The sequence below is a fragment of the Hetaerina americana genome, unplaced genomic scaffold (assembly GCF_022747635.1).
Source record: "Hetaerina americana unplaced genomic scaffold, ioHetAmer1.1.p SCAF_1, whole genome shotgun sequence".
Taxonomy (NCBI): Eukaryota; Metazoa; Arthropoda; class Insecta; order Odonata; family Calopterygidae; genus Hetaerina; species Hetaerina americana.
This window is the reverse complement of record NW_027286069.1, coordinates 91,086,005-91,102,553: the sequence shown is the minus strand read 5'-3', so window position 1 is coordinate 91,102,553 and position 16,549 is coordinate 91,086,005. Positions and strand designations below refer to the sequence as shown.

Sequence of the window (16,549 nt, the reverse complement as noted above, 5' to 3'; positions counted from 1 at the left end):
TCTACATTTCAAAAAGTTGAGTTAGTGAAAAATCACTTTCACATTCCAAATTTGCTTGCTACCTGTTTTAGGGCATGTCTACTGGCTTAGAGTTCTATAGCCATGGTTATAGGACATAGTGAATTTGTGAAAGTTATTTCAACGTCATTTAAATGTGGCAGAGATACTATAGTAATAATGCCTACAAGCAGAATCATCATAATATTTCTTTAAATTTTCAGCATATGTTTATTTTTAGAAAAAGGGAGAGCAAGTTGTCAATGTTTTTAATCCTCTATAGTTTATCAATTCTTTTTAGCATTCTGTGTAGCTGTCCAGTTGATGTTAATATGTGGCCTAAGTATTAGAAATATAGTTGCTGACTGTACCCTTTGAAGTCCTCAACTTGAGTGTTCATCTCCCTAATCCTTCCTGGCCCCCTCCCCTCACACATTTTGCTTTCCAGGCTTACACCTTATGAGTGGAATAACCCTCACCCATGCAATCCAGATCCCGAGGAGTTGGAGACTCAATTCAATCTTTTGAACTGTATGTGGTTCGCCATTGGGTCCCTCATGCAGCAAGGCTGTGATTTCCTGCCAAAGTAAGAGAGAAATAAAATTAATGTGTGTCACACCCTGGGGAAACATTTTCATTCCTACCCTCAGCACATCCCACACCACTTGTTTCACATTTGTGGTTGCTTGATTCATTGTGTATAACCATGTGCGTGCCTGTCAATTTGATATTCACATTTTTCTTCCAAACTTATTTCACTCTGCTGACATTTGATCCCCAAGTGTATGTGATACCCAAAGCATATGTGAAACACCCAAGTGTATGTCTCCTCTATGTTGTGTAACTTGTGTCAGTGTTTTCTTTTGTTCACGTTTTGTTTGTTTTTTCTTGAATCACCTTTTCTTAATTCATATGCTGTCCCTCTCACAATGCTGTTGCTTACCACAGCTACATTTCATTCATTCACAGGCATCTATCACCCTTTCAGTATCATCAGAGACTGGGACCATGACAACAGCAGTGAACAGGTTCATGGGTGAAGCTTGATGGTTTTAAGTAAAAGCTCTATGTTCCTTTTTTATAATGAGTGTCTCTTCTATAGGCTTACACCCTACGAGTGGAGGAATCCCCATCCTTGCAAACAAGACCCTGAGGAGCTGGAAAACGTGTTGACACTCCAGAATATTATTTGGCACAATTGCGGTTCATTAATGCAGCAGGGCTCTGATGTAGCGCCCAAGTAAGGGGCCCTAATAAAGTTGGTCCTGTATAGGTGAAGTTGAGGCGTGGCTGTAGTGAGAGTTTAAGCGATAGAATCAGTCATAGAAGATAGAGTTAATAATTAGAGGGGATTATTTTTTTTACTAACACTTGCTGTTTTGCTGGGGAAATGATTTGTAGATGGCTTTTAAATGTACTTAGAGTAGGTTAAGCCTTAATTAGTGCTGCCATTTGGATTGAGTTGGCCAAATTAAAAAAAATGAAGTCACAATATGCATTCATTTACTTTTCTGTGGTCAAAATCAAGTTTGTTTGAAACCTTTTGGCCTTTAAAACTTTTTGTTTTGTTATATGTTGTGTTAAGTCTACTTTATATTTTAAAGAGTTTTAGATATGGCTCTGCTTAATGCTTGAGAAATAGTTTCATAAGTGGTTTTGCATTTTTGATTTGTGTAGCTGCAGAATTAAATTGCTAATAAAATGGCAGCTCTAAATTTGTTCTGTACTCAAAGCATATTGGTTGGGTAATCACAAATATGGATGTTATGGTGAATCAATTTCAACTCCTTTTAGAATTTCCAAACTTCTCATGATGGAAAAGATGCCCTTAATGTGTAAACTATTGATTCAAAATTTGATCATGATAAAAAAATATGCATGCTGACAAAAAGAACTGGAATTTATATGGTGATCAGCAAAATCCATGAAATGCTGCTTATGGAACCTGTGATTTATCGTATAAAAAGGGCAATTAAGTAAGCATGATGTCTTTATTCTTACTTATTTACCTATGAAAATGTTATCTAGCTTAGTTTGCTGCATTATAACCTTGAATGTTTGAAACGTTTAATGCAGCAAAATAAGGTAATTGTTTTAATGAGTTAAGTCCCAGCACCTTACCACTTTCAAGTAGTAGTAGTTTTAAGGGGAGGCGACCGACAGCTAAGGTCATTTGCGCCATAGGGGATGGACAGGAAAGGATGAAGGGTGGAGAGAAACCTGGCGTCGGCATTAGCCTGCTCTTTACGAAAGGCGCCAAGGGGTCCGCAGTTTAACGTCCCATCCGACGGACGGCGTACTCACTCAAAGTGCCCTCCACAAAGCACCTCAAGTAGGGATCGAGATACCTCTGAAAAATATTCAACACCGCCGGGATTTGAACCCGCGCCCTCAGGGTGGGAAGCCAGTACGTTAGCCCCCGCACCATCTTGATCCCCACCACTTTCAATTCTTACACCAAGGGACAACTTTTCCACCCCAGGGCATTGGGAAATTCTGAAAGAATTTGAAATTGATTCTTCATGATGGACGTTTTAATTGTATGTTATGTATGTGTTATCTTTGAATTTTGTGTAAAAAAAGGAGTTCTGTCAAAAGTGTTTGATTTTATTGAAACAAGTTTATTAGACATCCACTGAACATAGTAATGACATATGAGGTTCTACAGCCTTATTATCAGTCTCATTATGCTGCTGTATTTTTAAGTATTTTATCATGTTTACAGTGTTTCGGGATGTACCTTATCTGATGTGGGCAAATCAATGAAAAATGAATTATGAGGGTTGTTTGAAAAGTCTATGCAAAGTAGTCAGATGGACTGTAAGCATATAGAGACTAATGAGTATTGAAGATATTTTCAGTTAGTATCATGTGTAGAAGTAACACCAAGTTTTATCCAAATTAGTCTATTACTCTCTGTTTAGCATTCGTTTGAATTGACAAAGTTGAGTGATTTCCAAGTAATGGATGAAAAAGAATGTTGTGTGTTTATCAATCACTAATTTTTGAAGGACAATTTGCCTCAAGAGACTGTAGATAAACTTGATAAACATAATGATGAACCTGAACCTTTGATTAGAATGGCTTCAACATTTTTTGAGTGACCACATGAGCATAAATGACACTGAATGTTGTGAATGCACTTCTGAGGTAACTAATCCAGAATCACTGACTGGCCTATGCTCTGGTGATGGATAATAGAAGATTGGTGAATGAAATTTTCAATACTGTAGGAATCTCGAGTGAATAGGTTTGTAATATTCTGCATTATCATTTAGAAATGAGATAGTTATCCTCAAGATGAGTGCTACAATTGCTCACATTTGACCAAAAACGAATTTTTGAGTCATGTTCCAAAGTTGGTTTGCAGATAGTTCAGCAAAATCCTCTGAATTTTAGTTGTTGCTTCACCACTTTGGATGAAACGTGGATACACCACTACATGCCTGAAATCGAGGAAGAGTCCAAGCAATTGTGGGAATTCGACCAAGCCAGTGGGCAGTCGATATCAAAGGGGAAAATCATTTCTTCTGCTGTGTAGGCTATAGTGACTGTGTTTTTTAATTCACAAGAAATAATCTGCATTAATTGTTTGGAAAAGGGTCAAACTATTATAGGTGAATTCTCTGCATTATTATTAGTCTTTTTGAAGACCAAACTGCAAGAAAACCATCCTCATTTGGCCCACAGAAAATTCCTTTTCCATCATGAGACTACACCAGCTCACTCCTCTGTAGTTGTGGCTGCAAAATGATGGGATAAGGATTCCAGCTCATTCCCTATTCTCCAGATTTGGCTATTAATAATTACTGCTATTACCTTTTCTTCAATATAAAGAAATGGCAGGCAGAAAGGAGATTTCATTGAAATGGCGTTTTTGTGATTGGGGAAACGAATTCCTATTTTGCATAGTTAGAAACAGTGCATTATTCGAAAGAAATCAGCTAACTGGAGCAACTTTGGCCAGAATAAATAAGCTTAAAAGGAGACTGTTGAAAATTAAAAATGGTTTTTACTGAAAAATTAAGTAGTTTTCCTTTTTCACAAACTTTTCAAACCACCCTTGTATATATTAAAATCAAAAGCATTCCATAAAACAAATAAGTTGTGGTTCAGGTGCAAGAATCATATCAAGAGAGAACTTGTTCATAGAATGCATGTGGAATAAATATACACCTAAATAGAACTGAAAGGTGGGAATATGGTGGAAACCTGCTATAAAATACGGACCTTTGAATTCCATCGGTTAATTCATAATATTGTCACTTGGAACTACTAAACATCTTGCTCTTCGGTAGGAATCTCATTCCGCATAAACATGCAGTGGCATTGTCTCCACTTGCATCCCATATACATCCTCAATCCTAATCAATGTTTTATATGCATAGAAGCAATCATATTTTTATGTTTGTGTGATCTCAAATGTATCACTTGGTTGGCATAATGAAGGAAACTGTTGGCATCTTTGTGGCATCATGCATTAAACCCTTAAATGTAATCCATGGAAGTAGATACATAGTGTTTTTCATATTTCCTCCAGTCCAGAGCATTATGCTCTGAAGACAAAAAGAACTTATAGCTTTCGTGGCACCTTATGTAAGATCATGTTTGGGCTCATGTTATTCAAGCTGCTTCATAACTTAATATATATTACAACAGTGCAAAATGTTTCCCATGTTTTCTTTAGACTCACCTCTTTGCTCCTTTTTCTCATAAAAGATATTTCAAAAAAGCACCGACCCCTTGCCAGCTAGGTTTTAATTTATCAATTAAACAATAATGTGTAACTGAGAATAGTTTATTTGTATGCTGAGGACAGGCTAATTTCATATCTTTATTAGATTTTAATACAGTTTGCAAATGTTATAATTACTGACTCTGAATTATTAAATAAATAAATGGAAAAGGAGTATTGAGGATATATTTACCCCATTGATGTAAAATGACCCGATGTTTATTTTACTTAGTGGGTAGATTCTGTCATTTTATTTATTCTCCCAACCAATGTGACTTTGGTAATCGACAATTTGAAGTTTTACTAAAAATTATGTTGATTTCAGTCATTGTTTGAGTAACTTCTAAAACCTATGTTTCTTCATGCAACAAGTGAGCAAAATTCTGCCAGCACTATTGATGATAATGGGGAAACCACAATAGATCAGTGCTTATTGCAATATATTGTAATGACACTTTTATGGATTCATTCATATCACATAATCTCTTTATATTTATTAATAATTGGTATTAATTTTAAAATGCAATTAATTATTATATTACTAGGATAAACCTCTCTTTTATGCTTACAAATTTCACACTTAATTGAACATATTTTTTAGTAAAGTAATATTCATTATATTAATACCATGTCATAAAATATATAATAAAAATACTTAGGGAATGTATTCAGTTGGCACCAATTAATATGGGAAATATATTTTTATTCCATTTAACATTGCCTATTTGGTAAAAATTCAAAATTTTGTACTGATGTGCAAATTCTGTAAGTGTATTGACAAGTAAACTATGCAACCAATGCATCCATACTTGGCCATGCTTTTCATTAACAGTCTAGTATAACTGAAGGTTACTTTCTGGAAAAAAATGAATTATGCTGGCAGAAAATTATGCTAACTTAATGCACTTATTGTTCTTATTAAAATATGTTGTTTGTTAATTGCTTCAGGACAGATAATATGTAATTATTTTAAATATTTGTGATTGAATGCAGTCCCTTTCTACACCCCATTCCTTAATGTTATTCAAAGAAATAATTACATTAGAAGATAAATTAAAGAAAATGATACCATGACTAACTTCTTTTAACAAAAGAATATTTTGGAGAAATATCACAATATATTTACTTTGCATTAGCATCAGAATTGATTTATACTAATTTTGATTAATTCATTAATAGGTACATGTATTTAATTTTTGAGATTATTCAGAGTTTACTCTTGGTGGTTTTATTACCATCTATATGAACAAAATAAATTTTTATAGGAGTGCCATTCTGGTAAGTGGCATTAAATAATTTCATACACATAAGTAGATATCTCATGTATGTAATGGCCCAGACTTTTTAATGATATCCTAATAACCCTTAACATAAAAATTCGAAACTTAAATACCTGTTCTATTGCAATATCAGTCCTGTGTTTTGGTTATCTACATTTTAGATGTATAAGTTTTTTAATGGTACATTATTGTTTTCAAAACTTTGTGGATACCAAGTGTTGTATGTTTGGTTGAATATATTTTTGTGGTTAAAATAAGTTCTTTTAATTTTTTAGAAAGAACCAAGTGGCTGCTGCTATCATATTTTTTAAGTGTACGAAATAATATGTCAACATTTAGATTATTGATTATTTACTACTGCCCCAGATAAATTTTTATTTTATTGAGAGCCAATTTGAGGCAAAACATTCAAAGTTTTCATCATCATTCGACCAGCTTTTTCTGTTTGTCAATTTTTAAAATATGTGGTTGCTATGTCACAATTGTTACTCTCGTACCTATGAGTTTCAGGAGTACTTTATTTCTCATCATCATCAACAATGTCCACTCAATGAAAATTCAGGTCTTGATTTTTTTAAAATGCAGTGATGTCATCTCATGTAAGTCCATTGAGTTATGTATTTTGATTTTTTTCTAAGGCTCATTTTGATAAGGATTTAACTTTGCCGAGTTCTGTGTTTTGGGTTAATGTCAGCGTAGGTAAAAAGTATGAAAATTCCCTGCCCTGTATTTCTTGCATGAATGACTTGTTTACAGGTTCATAAGGCTTTAATTTTGAAATGGGGTATGTGAGGAAACAATGAAATATGAACATTTCTAACGTTATGGAGTATTAATGTCATCAGCTTCTTTCTAAGTTTCAATGTATGAGGCCAGTATTTCATTACTCTTTCACTTCCCAAGCTCCATTTCAAATTGTATGTATGCTAATAATCCAGCCAGCTAGATATGTGTAGAGTGCAAATTCTTATGCTTTATTAACTTTACGTCTTTTCAGTTTTAGCCAATCAATGTTTGCAGTGTTACATCTTTGTTTTCTCTCTTTGAAAGAATTTACAGTTATGTATTGGTGAGTGAACTAAATTTGCTTTTTAATAACTTGACAACATTCTTCATGTCACTTTTTTTGTGTGCAGTGTGTTGAATGTATTCATCAACTTGAGAATGTGTCACACTTTTGTTATTGGGGTTATTTATGATATTACTGTCTTTAAAATATTCCTTTTGTGAACTCTCAAAGTTTCATCAATCATTAAATGACATTTTCCACAAATTTATAAAATCATTTATTTGCTCAAACAGTCTTCACAAAAATGATCATTGCATTGATTTAAAAAAAATTATTGAGGAATTCATTAATAATAAAAGACATTCTTGCATCAAAAATGTTTTAGAAATACCTCTCATTCATTGTTTGCTAATATTTCCTTAGATAAGGAATAAATTATTCATTAGAACTCCTATGTATTTTATACAATTTCAATTTTGACGAGTGATTTTTCTAATTAAAAAGTAAAAAAAAAGAGACGTTTCAGGCGTGATATGGTGGAATATCATGATTAATTAAAAATAGCAATTTTCCACAAAAATAAAATTTAATGCGACCGGTTTCAATGTTACTACATCATCATCAGATCACCTGATGATGATGTAGTAACATTGAAACCGGTCGCATTAAATTTTATTTTTGTGGAAAATTGCTATTTTTAATTAATTAAAAAGTGTTTTTCTTTCATCTGTATTTGTTGATGAAGAGCTGTTTCAACTCGTATGGTTGCTGGAATGTGGTGGTTTTTCACTCTTATCATGATATCTTCCTATACTGCTAACCTTGCTGCCTTTTTAACGGTTGAGAGAATGGATGTAACTATTGAATCAGCTGAAGATCTTGCCAAGCAAACCAAAATTAAATATGGAGCAGTGGAAGGAGGATCTACAGCAGGTTTTTTCAAGGTAATAACATGAATTTCAGTTGGGATTGGTCAGCTTTACTCAGTAGTCAGTTTGTGGATGAAGCATTGGCAAGATTTTATTGGTACCTTCATGATACCATAAAACTTTTAATCATCCACATTAGTTGTTAAAATTTCATCACGTGATTTGGCTAGAATTTGAAAAACCTTATGAGAACGAAACCTCTATACGGGAATTACAGCATCTTTTTCTTCTGATTATCTCAAAATTTCTTATACCTGGATGCATAAAGACTAGAGCAAAAAATGCCATTATTAATACTTGAGAGATATCTTGCTGAGCAATTTTGTCACACTTCCAGATTTTGAGAGGTATCAGAGGAATGAGGAAAATGGTAATTCTCAAGCATTGTTAGCATCCCTGCAACAATGACTAAGTTCCTTAGATCATACATTTTGTATATACATTCTAATGCTGCTGGATGGTACATGAGACATCTTTCACATATTGAGAATTACAACATCAAGTCTTCTATTCAGCTAATAAATATACCTACATGCTGGAAGATGTTCTTATACATTTGTATGCACTTATGTATTTGTATTTACTTATATTCATTTGTAAAACATATTTATATTTTATTTGGTACTAAATACCTCCTCTGCTTTTCAGGACATATTTGAATTGTGTAATATGAATCTAAAATCATGTAACTTTTTTGGCAGGATTCTAATTTTTCAACTTACCAACGTATGTGGTCTTTCATGGAAAGTGCACGCCCTCCTGTGTTTGCAAAGGCCAACAGTGAAGGGGTGGAACGTGTGTCCAAGGGAAAGCGCGGCTATGCCTTCCTCATGGAATCCACATCAATTGAGTATGTGGTGGAAAAGCAGTGTGATCTGACTCAAGTGGGTGGACTCCTGGACTCTAAAGGCTACGGGATTGCATTACCTCTTAGTATGTATGATATGCACTTTGACATTGGCTGTTTAATTTTGAACCATGACTTGGCCAAATCTTTGACCGTGCCCTATCGCACCGATCAGTGTTCCATCATTGCTCATTATACTAATGCAAAATTTTTCATTCACCTAATCAGATTCCCCGTACCGAACTGCTGTGAGTGGAGCAGTGTTAAAACTTCAAGAAGGAGGAAAGTTGCATATGCTAAAGACAAAATGGTGGAAAGAAAAGCAAGGTGGAGGATTATGCAAGGTATGTGTCTTTAATAAATTATGTAGGCCCCTCTTTATGAAGCTAAGCATATCAACAGTATGCAGCATATTTATACGTAACATTCTTATCTATATTAAGGAAAATCAAGGAAAATTTTCCTGATGATCTAATGTACATTTGTGCTATATCAAGAAGCTAGGCTATATTGATGCAGCCTATTTCAGGCAACTTCTTATTCAACATGGAAAACATGGAATTGTTAAATATAAAAATGATGGCATTCATAATTTTAAAAATTAAACTCATAACATGGCATAAAAAGGATAACATTCATATTTCAAAACATTAAACTCATAACATGGCATAAAAATGTTTAATATTCTGGCTCCTGAAGCATGTCTCTATAGAAAAATTCAGTGGATATCTGCACCCACAACAAACAACTAAAGCGCTATGCTAAGTAGCAGAAGTTTGGTAGCTAGGAGTAAATGAAAATATTTAAAATTGCTAAGTTTTCTGTCCATTACTGCATACGTTTGACTACCTTAGGATGAGTTATTCTTTTCTTTTGTTTTTCTATAGTGCTGTTTTGACTCGATGGCATTTTTAATATTCAACATTAATTTTATAAATAAAGGTAATCTATTCCATGCGTAGAATCATACTAAAATGTAATGTAAAACGTTCATGGAATTTAAAATTCTGTATTTGTTCCTCAGTAATCATTATATTGATATGTTCGCATCTAGTACATGTAAGTTTAAAATTGGTATAAAATATTTTCCTTTTCATTTGGCCAAGAGCCAATGTTTAAGTAGTAGATACCTTTTAGCTATATATTGTTCCATCTCTCTTATTAAAAACAAAAAATCTTTCAAAACATTTGGCAAAAAGACCAAACATATCCACTTATCGCAATGATGCCCTTAGTACTTGTTCTTTTGTGTTATATTCTATTTTATCTAGAGATCTATAGTGCCTTAACTTATTATTTTGTTTTCAATTTTGGTTTAAAGCTAGCTTAATATAGCTTCTGTTTCATTTTGAATATTATTATTATGTAGAAGTGTATCATTTACGGTAGGTTTTGGATGGACACAGGCTGTGAATTCCTATATTTCTTAGCCTTGCCTAATAAGAAAAAACCTGATACCCCAAATTACGGTAAACTACTCCTCTATTTTGCATATGTTCTATCATTCTTTATTCTGCCCAACATCCATATCCTTTTCCTGCCCCTACCTCGCATGCCTAAGGTCTTCCTCTCATTCACAGTCTTCAGCATCACATCACAAAATAAAATGGTCTCCATTCATCTTTCTTGCCTGCTATGGATTTCTCCAACAACACTCTGTCTACTCCCACCATGTCTAATACTTCTTTGTTTGTTTTCCTTTCTATTCATTTTGCCTTTCCTTCCTTGGCCGCATCCATATTTGAAAAGCCTTAAAAATCTATGGCTATGATGCTGCCTCAATAATCAAGTTTCCAAACTGTATATTATCCACAGTCAATACCAAAGTTTTCTCTAGTCTTTTCTCAACCTCTTCACTTAACATCAATGCCATTCTACCTGTGAAAGCTTTTTTTGCCTATTGCAATTTTCTTCTTGTACCACTGCAACTGTGACCATTTTGGTCGAAGACACTTCCAAGATGCATAAACTGTTCCACCTGCTCTAGTTATTGCCCTCATATTTTTATCTACTTTCTCAAAACCCCATAACCTTTATTTAAGTGCATTTATTTGCACCCCAAATCTTTCAGACTGATTTTCTAATGTGCTCAGCAATGACTGTAACTCCTTGTCTGACTGGCTAGCTAAAGCTTGGCTACCCACAAACCTGATTTTGTGGATTTCCTGTCAACTTTCATTCCTACATCTAGTTCCTCCCATGCAATTTTTACCATTTCCTCTACATGTAAGTTGAAAATCACAGGTGATAATAGTCCTGTCTTACTCTTCTTCCTAATGCTGCCCATCTGGACTCTCCATCCACCTGATGCACCAGAGCAGTTTGACACATGCACAAGGCATATTTTCTGTAACACATTGATTAATTCTAGCCAATTTATTCTCTAAGGTCTTATCAAAATCAATGAAACAAGCAAATACATTCTGATCGTACTTCATGATCCTTTCAATCAGTGACCTTATTACTGCAATCACATAATCTGAACCCTAACTGATCATCTCCTAAATAATCATTTGCCCTCCTCTCAGTCCTTTTATTGATGAGCCAAAGTGCCACTTATGTATATTTATGTTACTGTAGTGTTTTAAACAGGTGTTTGTTTTTAATATATACTGTGTCCTACAGAACTCTATTGTCTTCTCTCCACAGTCATTCCTTATTCCTAAACCATAATGCTATGCCTCACTCCAATCTACCCCATTGCCTACCACCTCATTGCATTTCTCCATAGCTATATATTTAAATTGAATTAAGTGTTCAAATATTGACTGTTGAGTATAAAACATTTTGTAGTATACTTTCTTATGAATTTTTTCCAACTCTAATAGGAAGAGAAGTCTAGTTCTGTGGAGTCAGCAAATGAACTTGGTCTTGCCAATGTGGGTGGCGTTTTTGTTGTTCTTATTAGTGGAATGGGAGCAGCTGCTGTTGTAGCTGTTTTGGAATTTCTTTGGAATACCAAGAAAGTAGCAGTTGAAGATAGAGTGAGTTTAACTTTTATTAGTTACTACTTATTTCCAACATTGATACACGATACTAGAATATAGCATTTTTATGACACATTTAGTTCCATCATAACTGAGGGACATACTTCTAATTATTTTTTTTAATATTTCGCATTTATAGGTAAGTGTTTTCAATGTGATGATTTAAATTCAAATGATTTTATAGACACACCATTAAAATGGTAGCATGTACTACTAACACAAGTGATCCTGATCTCATATTTTACCTTCATTTTAATGTCATCAGAAACGAAAACTTTTGATGCATTATCATCATAACAGCTATAAAATGTTTATGCAAGGGTTGCTATTTATATTTATAGCCTTGACAACACTGAGGGCTGTGGGCACCATCTGAAGCTTCCATTTGAAAGTTTGACCCTTTCAACGCTAAGTTTCTTGAAAACATTTTGTTGTTTGATCATAACTTGTATTGTTTACAGCTACTCGAAAATTTTGTCTCAGCGAAAATAATAGAGTAAACTCGTGAACACTTTCATGCAATGATTCTTTAAAAATTTTTATGTGGATTATCAAGACAGTAGTGCATCGATCAACTTACTTCCACTTTTAGCAATGAAGCCCTATCCTTTGCCACTGTGAAATGCTGGTATAATGAATTCCATCATGGTCACCGATATCTCAGCGACGAAAATCGTGAACGTCATCCAAAATCAGTTGTGCCAGAAAACATTGATGCTGTTCAAGAACTAGTAAAGGAAAATCGTAATGTGACTTATTGTGAGAATGAGGCATCCTTGGGGATTAGTATGACGAGCATCAATAAGATATTGCAGGAACATTGATCTGTGAAAAAAATTTGTCCACATTGGATCCCGCATAATTTGACAAAAGCTCAAAAAGATGATCCTGTCAATTGGTACAAAGAAATACAATGGCGGTGCATCAAAAGCTCTGTTAACATCTACACAGGTGACGAATCTTGGATCTATGCAAATGAGCCCGAAACAAAACAGCCAACCACTGTATGGGTCTTCCATGATGAGCCAAATCCGACAAAAGTGATTTGTGTGCGAAGCAAATGATCGCCTGTTTCTTCGGAATAGCTGGACATGTGGCAACTGTACCGTTAGAGCAACGTAGAACTGTGAATTCTGTATGGTACATGAGCATTTGTTTGTCAGAAGTGCTGGGTGAATATGGAAAAAGAAGCGGTAAGGAAGGATCATTCTTCATCATGACAATGCAAGCTTTCAAAGATTGGCTGAATCAACTACTAATCCTATTTGACTAGCCAAAACGTTGAATTGATGGGTCATTCTCCCTACAGCCCTGATTTAGCACCAAATGACTTCTTTTTATTCCCATTTATCAAGAAAAACTTGCATGGTCCCCTTTTTTCGGTGCCTGAAGAAGCCGTAGATGCATTCAAAAGCCATGTTTTGGAGGTACCTCAATCGGAGTAAAAAAAGTGTTATGGAGTGGTAAAAGTACTGTCTTTTCATTATTAGGCTGAAAATATAAAGAGTAACCCTCGTAAACATATGCTGCAAGACAATTTACCAGCTATTGCTGATACATTATTAGCAGCATCGAGATCCTAGATACAAGAACAATGTTAGTGGACTAATGGTGCCTTTTTGACTTTCTTTTAGAAGTCCCTGGGCCTTTGTTGTATGTTCATCTAATCATTTTTACCAACCAACTCTCCATGAGGTCAATGAATTGCATTGATCTCCTCCTAGTTTCCCTTTTCACCATTTTATCTTTCAACCTAGTCCATTGTTATGTGAGGTACATCAATTATTGGCTGATCAGTATGTTGATCTTACACTTTCATTGCTTTCCTAATTCAATGTAATATCAATTCAGGAAGTCATTAATATCAAATAAAATAGTCATGAACTTATCTTTGAGATTGTAAGTATGTGGCAGAAGATTTTATTTGATTAATTACAGAGCTATTGCTGTCGATTCTTATTCAGCTCTTTCAAAGCTATCTAAAAATTCCCATTTTAGAAATTTTAGAAACATTTTAGGAATCAACAGGTTATGGTTTTTTTGATGAATTCAAGTAGGTAGTTTAAATTACCTAAATATAAACAATAGGGCCTTAATAATAACTGTTGGCCAGACTAAAGGAAATTTACTGTGCTTTTTAGAATACCAAATACCGACTTTCAATGGAGTGTCAATTGTATTTTTGCATGCTTCTCACAGATTTCCAAGGTTTATGTAATTCATATCACTTGTATAGGAATGAATTTACTTACTGCGTTTGCACATTTGCTGTAATTGCTCTAAGTAATCCTACTGTTTTAATTTTTATTCAATCATCAGAACTCATTTGTTAAAGGAAAAATCCTGGGTTTTGGTTCCTATATTTGGTAATAGCCAGGAAAGGTGGCACAAGAAAGTACTAAATCCTAAAAAAAACTATGACATCAGATAAGTGTTTTCCTGATGTGTCATCATCGTATAAATTTATTTGATTATCAAGGCTGCAATGACCATAATTGCATACATTTATGGGTAAAATCTTTATTCCCTTTAATTTTTGATGCATTAGATATCATTCAGCACTAACTAACAAATGCATATTTGGGAGAGACTGTTTGATACTTCTACTATTCACATGGAAAATCATATTACTGTCCAAAGTTGTGCATATGCCTGAAGGTACCCCATTTGCAGTATTGATTGATAAATGATCTATACATTTGGCTCTGCGTACATGTAGCATTTGCTCATTATTTTTCCCCCTAAATATGCTTACTTTTTCATTTAGACCACCTTCAAAGCTGCACTTCAAGAGGAATTGAGGTTTGTTCTAAAATGTCATGGGTCTACAAAACCAATCCAAAAGGCTGGTGCCAAAGAAGACTCTGGAGGGAAGAGTGGAGGTACTGGGAGAGGCAACTCACAAGGCCCATATGATAAATATGGAGTGGTGAATAAGTCCAGTAAATCAATTGTAATTCCTCAGGCTGAATATCTTAACAAGAAGTGAGAAAGGATAGAATAGAAAATGTTCTAAGATACACATTTTTTGTGTAGTTCGAAATTACTTTGCAAGAACCAGTCAGCCCTATACTAATACGTTTTTTCTCCTTGCAATAACAGTGTGTAGTATTAAATGACTGCAGGTGAGCCATGTGGTAATGTTTGTAATGGGTTAGGTTAAAAAGCAATAATGTACATGCAGTGTAATCTGTATTTCTTACAAGTGAGTCTTTGGACCACAAAGTATCTCAAAGAAGTTCTTTTATGCCTTCTTATAGTGCACATGAGTTGAATTACTCCAAAGATAATGTGATGGAAGTTTGGAAATGGTGAATTTTTTGTAGTGTTATATTCCATAAAATTGTATTAATTATTTCCAGACAAATTTGTCCAGTTGTTGCCAAAGAAATTTTATTTGATGTAAGTTTATAAGTATGAATTGAATGTACACACTTTCCTAAATCATTTAGCATCATCATTATTTTTCATATTGGTAAAGGTATTTCTGGAGTTCACTTAGTCATCATCCAGCTTACAGAAACTTAGTTAAAGTGGAAGTCTTGTGTGCAAAACTTTACATGAGCAAAATGAATTCTGTCTAGTATTTAATTATTTTATGTATTAACTTGATGAAGTAGCTATTTTTGTGTCAAGTGACCTGTTAATAATAATGTATAGGAAACTATTTGTGTAGAAAGTTTGGTTTGAAGATAAGATAAAGAAACTTGGTTTGTGATAGTTTCATGTGAGAATAGAAAAAAATTATTATTTTTTAATCGGAAAAATGTTTAGGTTCTATGTGTTGCTGATGTTATAAAAATGGAATCAACTTTAAGAGATCAACATGAGCAGTATGAAAGACTTTTGTCATATTTATCTCATGGCAAGAAAATTTATGTACTTATATTTTACAGATGATTGTGTGTGATTGTGTTATGGATTAATATATTTATGCTTGACCACTTAAGTTATCTTTTGGTTGGTTATTTACCATTTGAGTTCTATCTATTTTGATATTCCTGTAATTTTCAAGCTTTGTATATTTAATAATACTAATGGGCTCTATTCAAATTTTGGAGATTTAGAGATGCAAAATAAGATGAGGAAATGATCATGCACAATTACAATGGTTTCATTAAAAGTCCATGGAAGAAGATTGAAGAGAAATGATTGAATACAATTTTGCAGCAAGCATTTTGAAGTCAATGGATTAGAGTGAAAATCATGACACAAGTGTGTACCTAGAAATCATGAAAATTTAATGCCTATTACTTTTTTTGACTTCATTAGTACATTACACTTAATTTTGCAGGAATGATTTTATTTATTCATGTAATTAATAATGCAATTACACATTTGCCTACATATAATGGATATGTTAGTCCGAGGAAAATACTGTTGAGATAACTTTGAGGGAACTTGATTCAGGGGGAGCATTCTTTTTGATATTTTAAATTTTTTGATGTAGCTAATGGATAGATGAAACAAAACAAAAACAATAATGCTTGGACTGCAGGGAATGGAGTGCTTTACTTCAATGTCCAGATCGTTTGTGTAAATGAAATGGTAATTTTTTTACTTTTTTGAGGCATGAAAAAAATTGGTCAACTTTTAAATGATTAGATGAATGAAACCATATGAGCCAATCATTATTTAGAATCCCATTTTTTATTAACAGGGAGTTATGTTGGATGAAAGTGACTGCCTGGCTGTAAAATTCTAGAACCATTTGGCTTTACAGTAATGTCACCGTTAACTTTTGAGAGAAATAAATTGTCAAATT

At 33.8% G+C, this 16,549-nt stretch overlaps 1 protein-coding gene across 2 annotated transcripts in view; it reads left to right on the top strand.

The window, feature by feature from the left end:
• LOC139694643 (glutamate receptor ionotropic, kainate 2-like) overlaps positions 1–15,801 on the top strand; it is a 41,886-nt gene extending 26,085 nt beyond the window's left edge. For both annotated transcript variants that reach the window (XM_071593143.1, XM_071593135.1), the window contains exons 12-17: positions 446–583; positions 7,767–7,965; positions 8,652–8,883; positions 9,026–9,141; positions 11,626–11,781; positions 14,552–15,801. In XM_071593143.1, the coding sequence (XP_071449244.1) occupies positions 446–583; positions 7,767–7,965; positions 8,652–8,883; positions 9,026–9,141; positions 11,626–11,781; positions 14,552–14,773 (1,063 nt within the window). In that variant the 3' untranslated portion in view covers positions 14,774–15,801. The remainder of the gene's footprint in view (positions 1–445; positions 584–7,766; positions 7,966–8,651; positions 8,884–9,025; positions 9,142–11,625; positions 11,782–14,551) is intronic.
• The last annotated feature ends 748 nt before the right edge of the window (positions 15,802–16,549 follow it).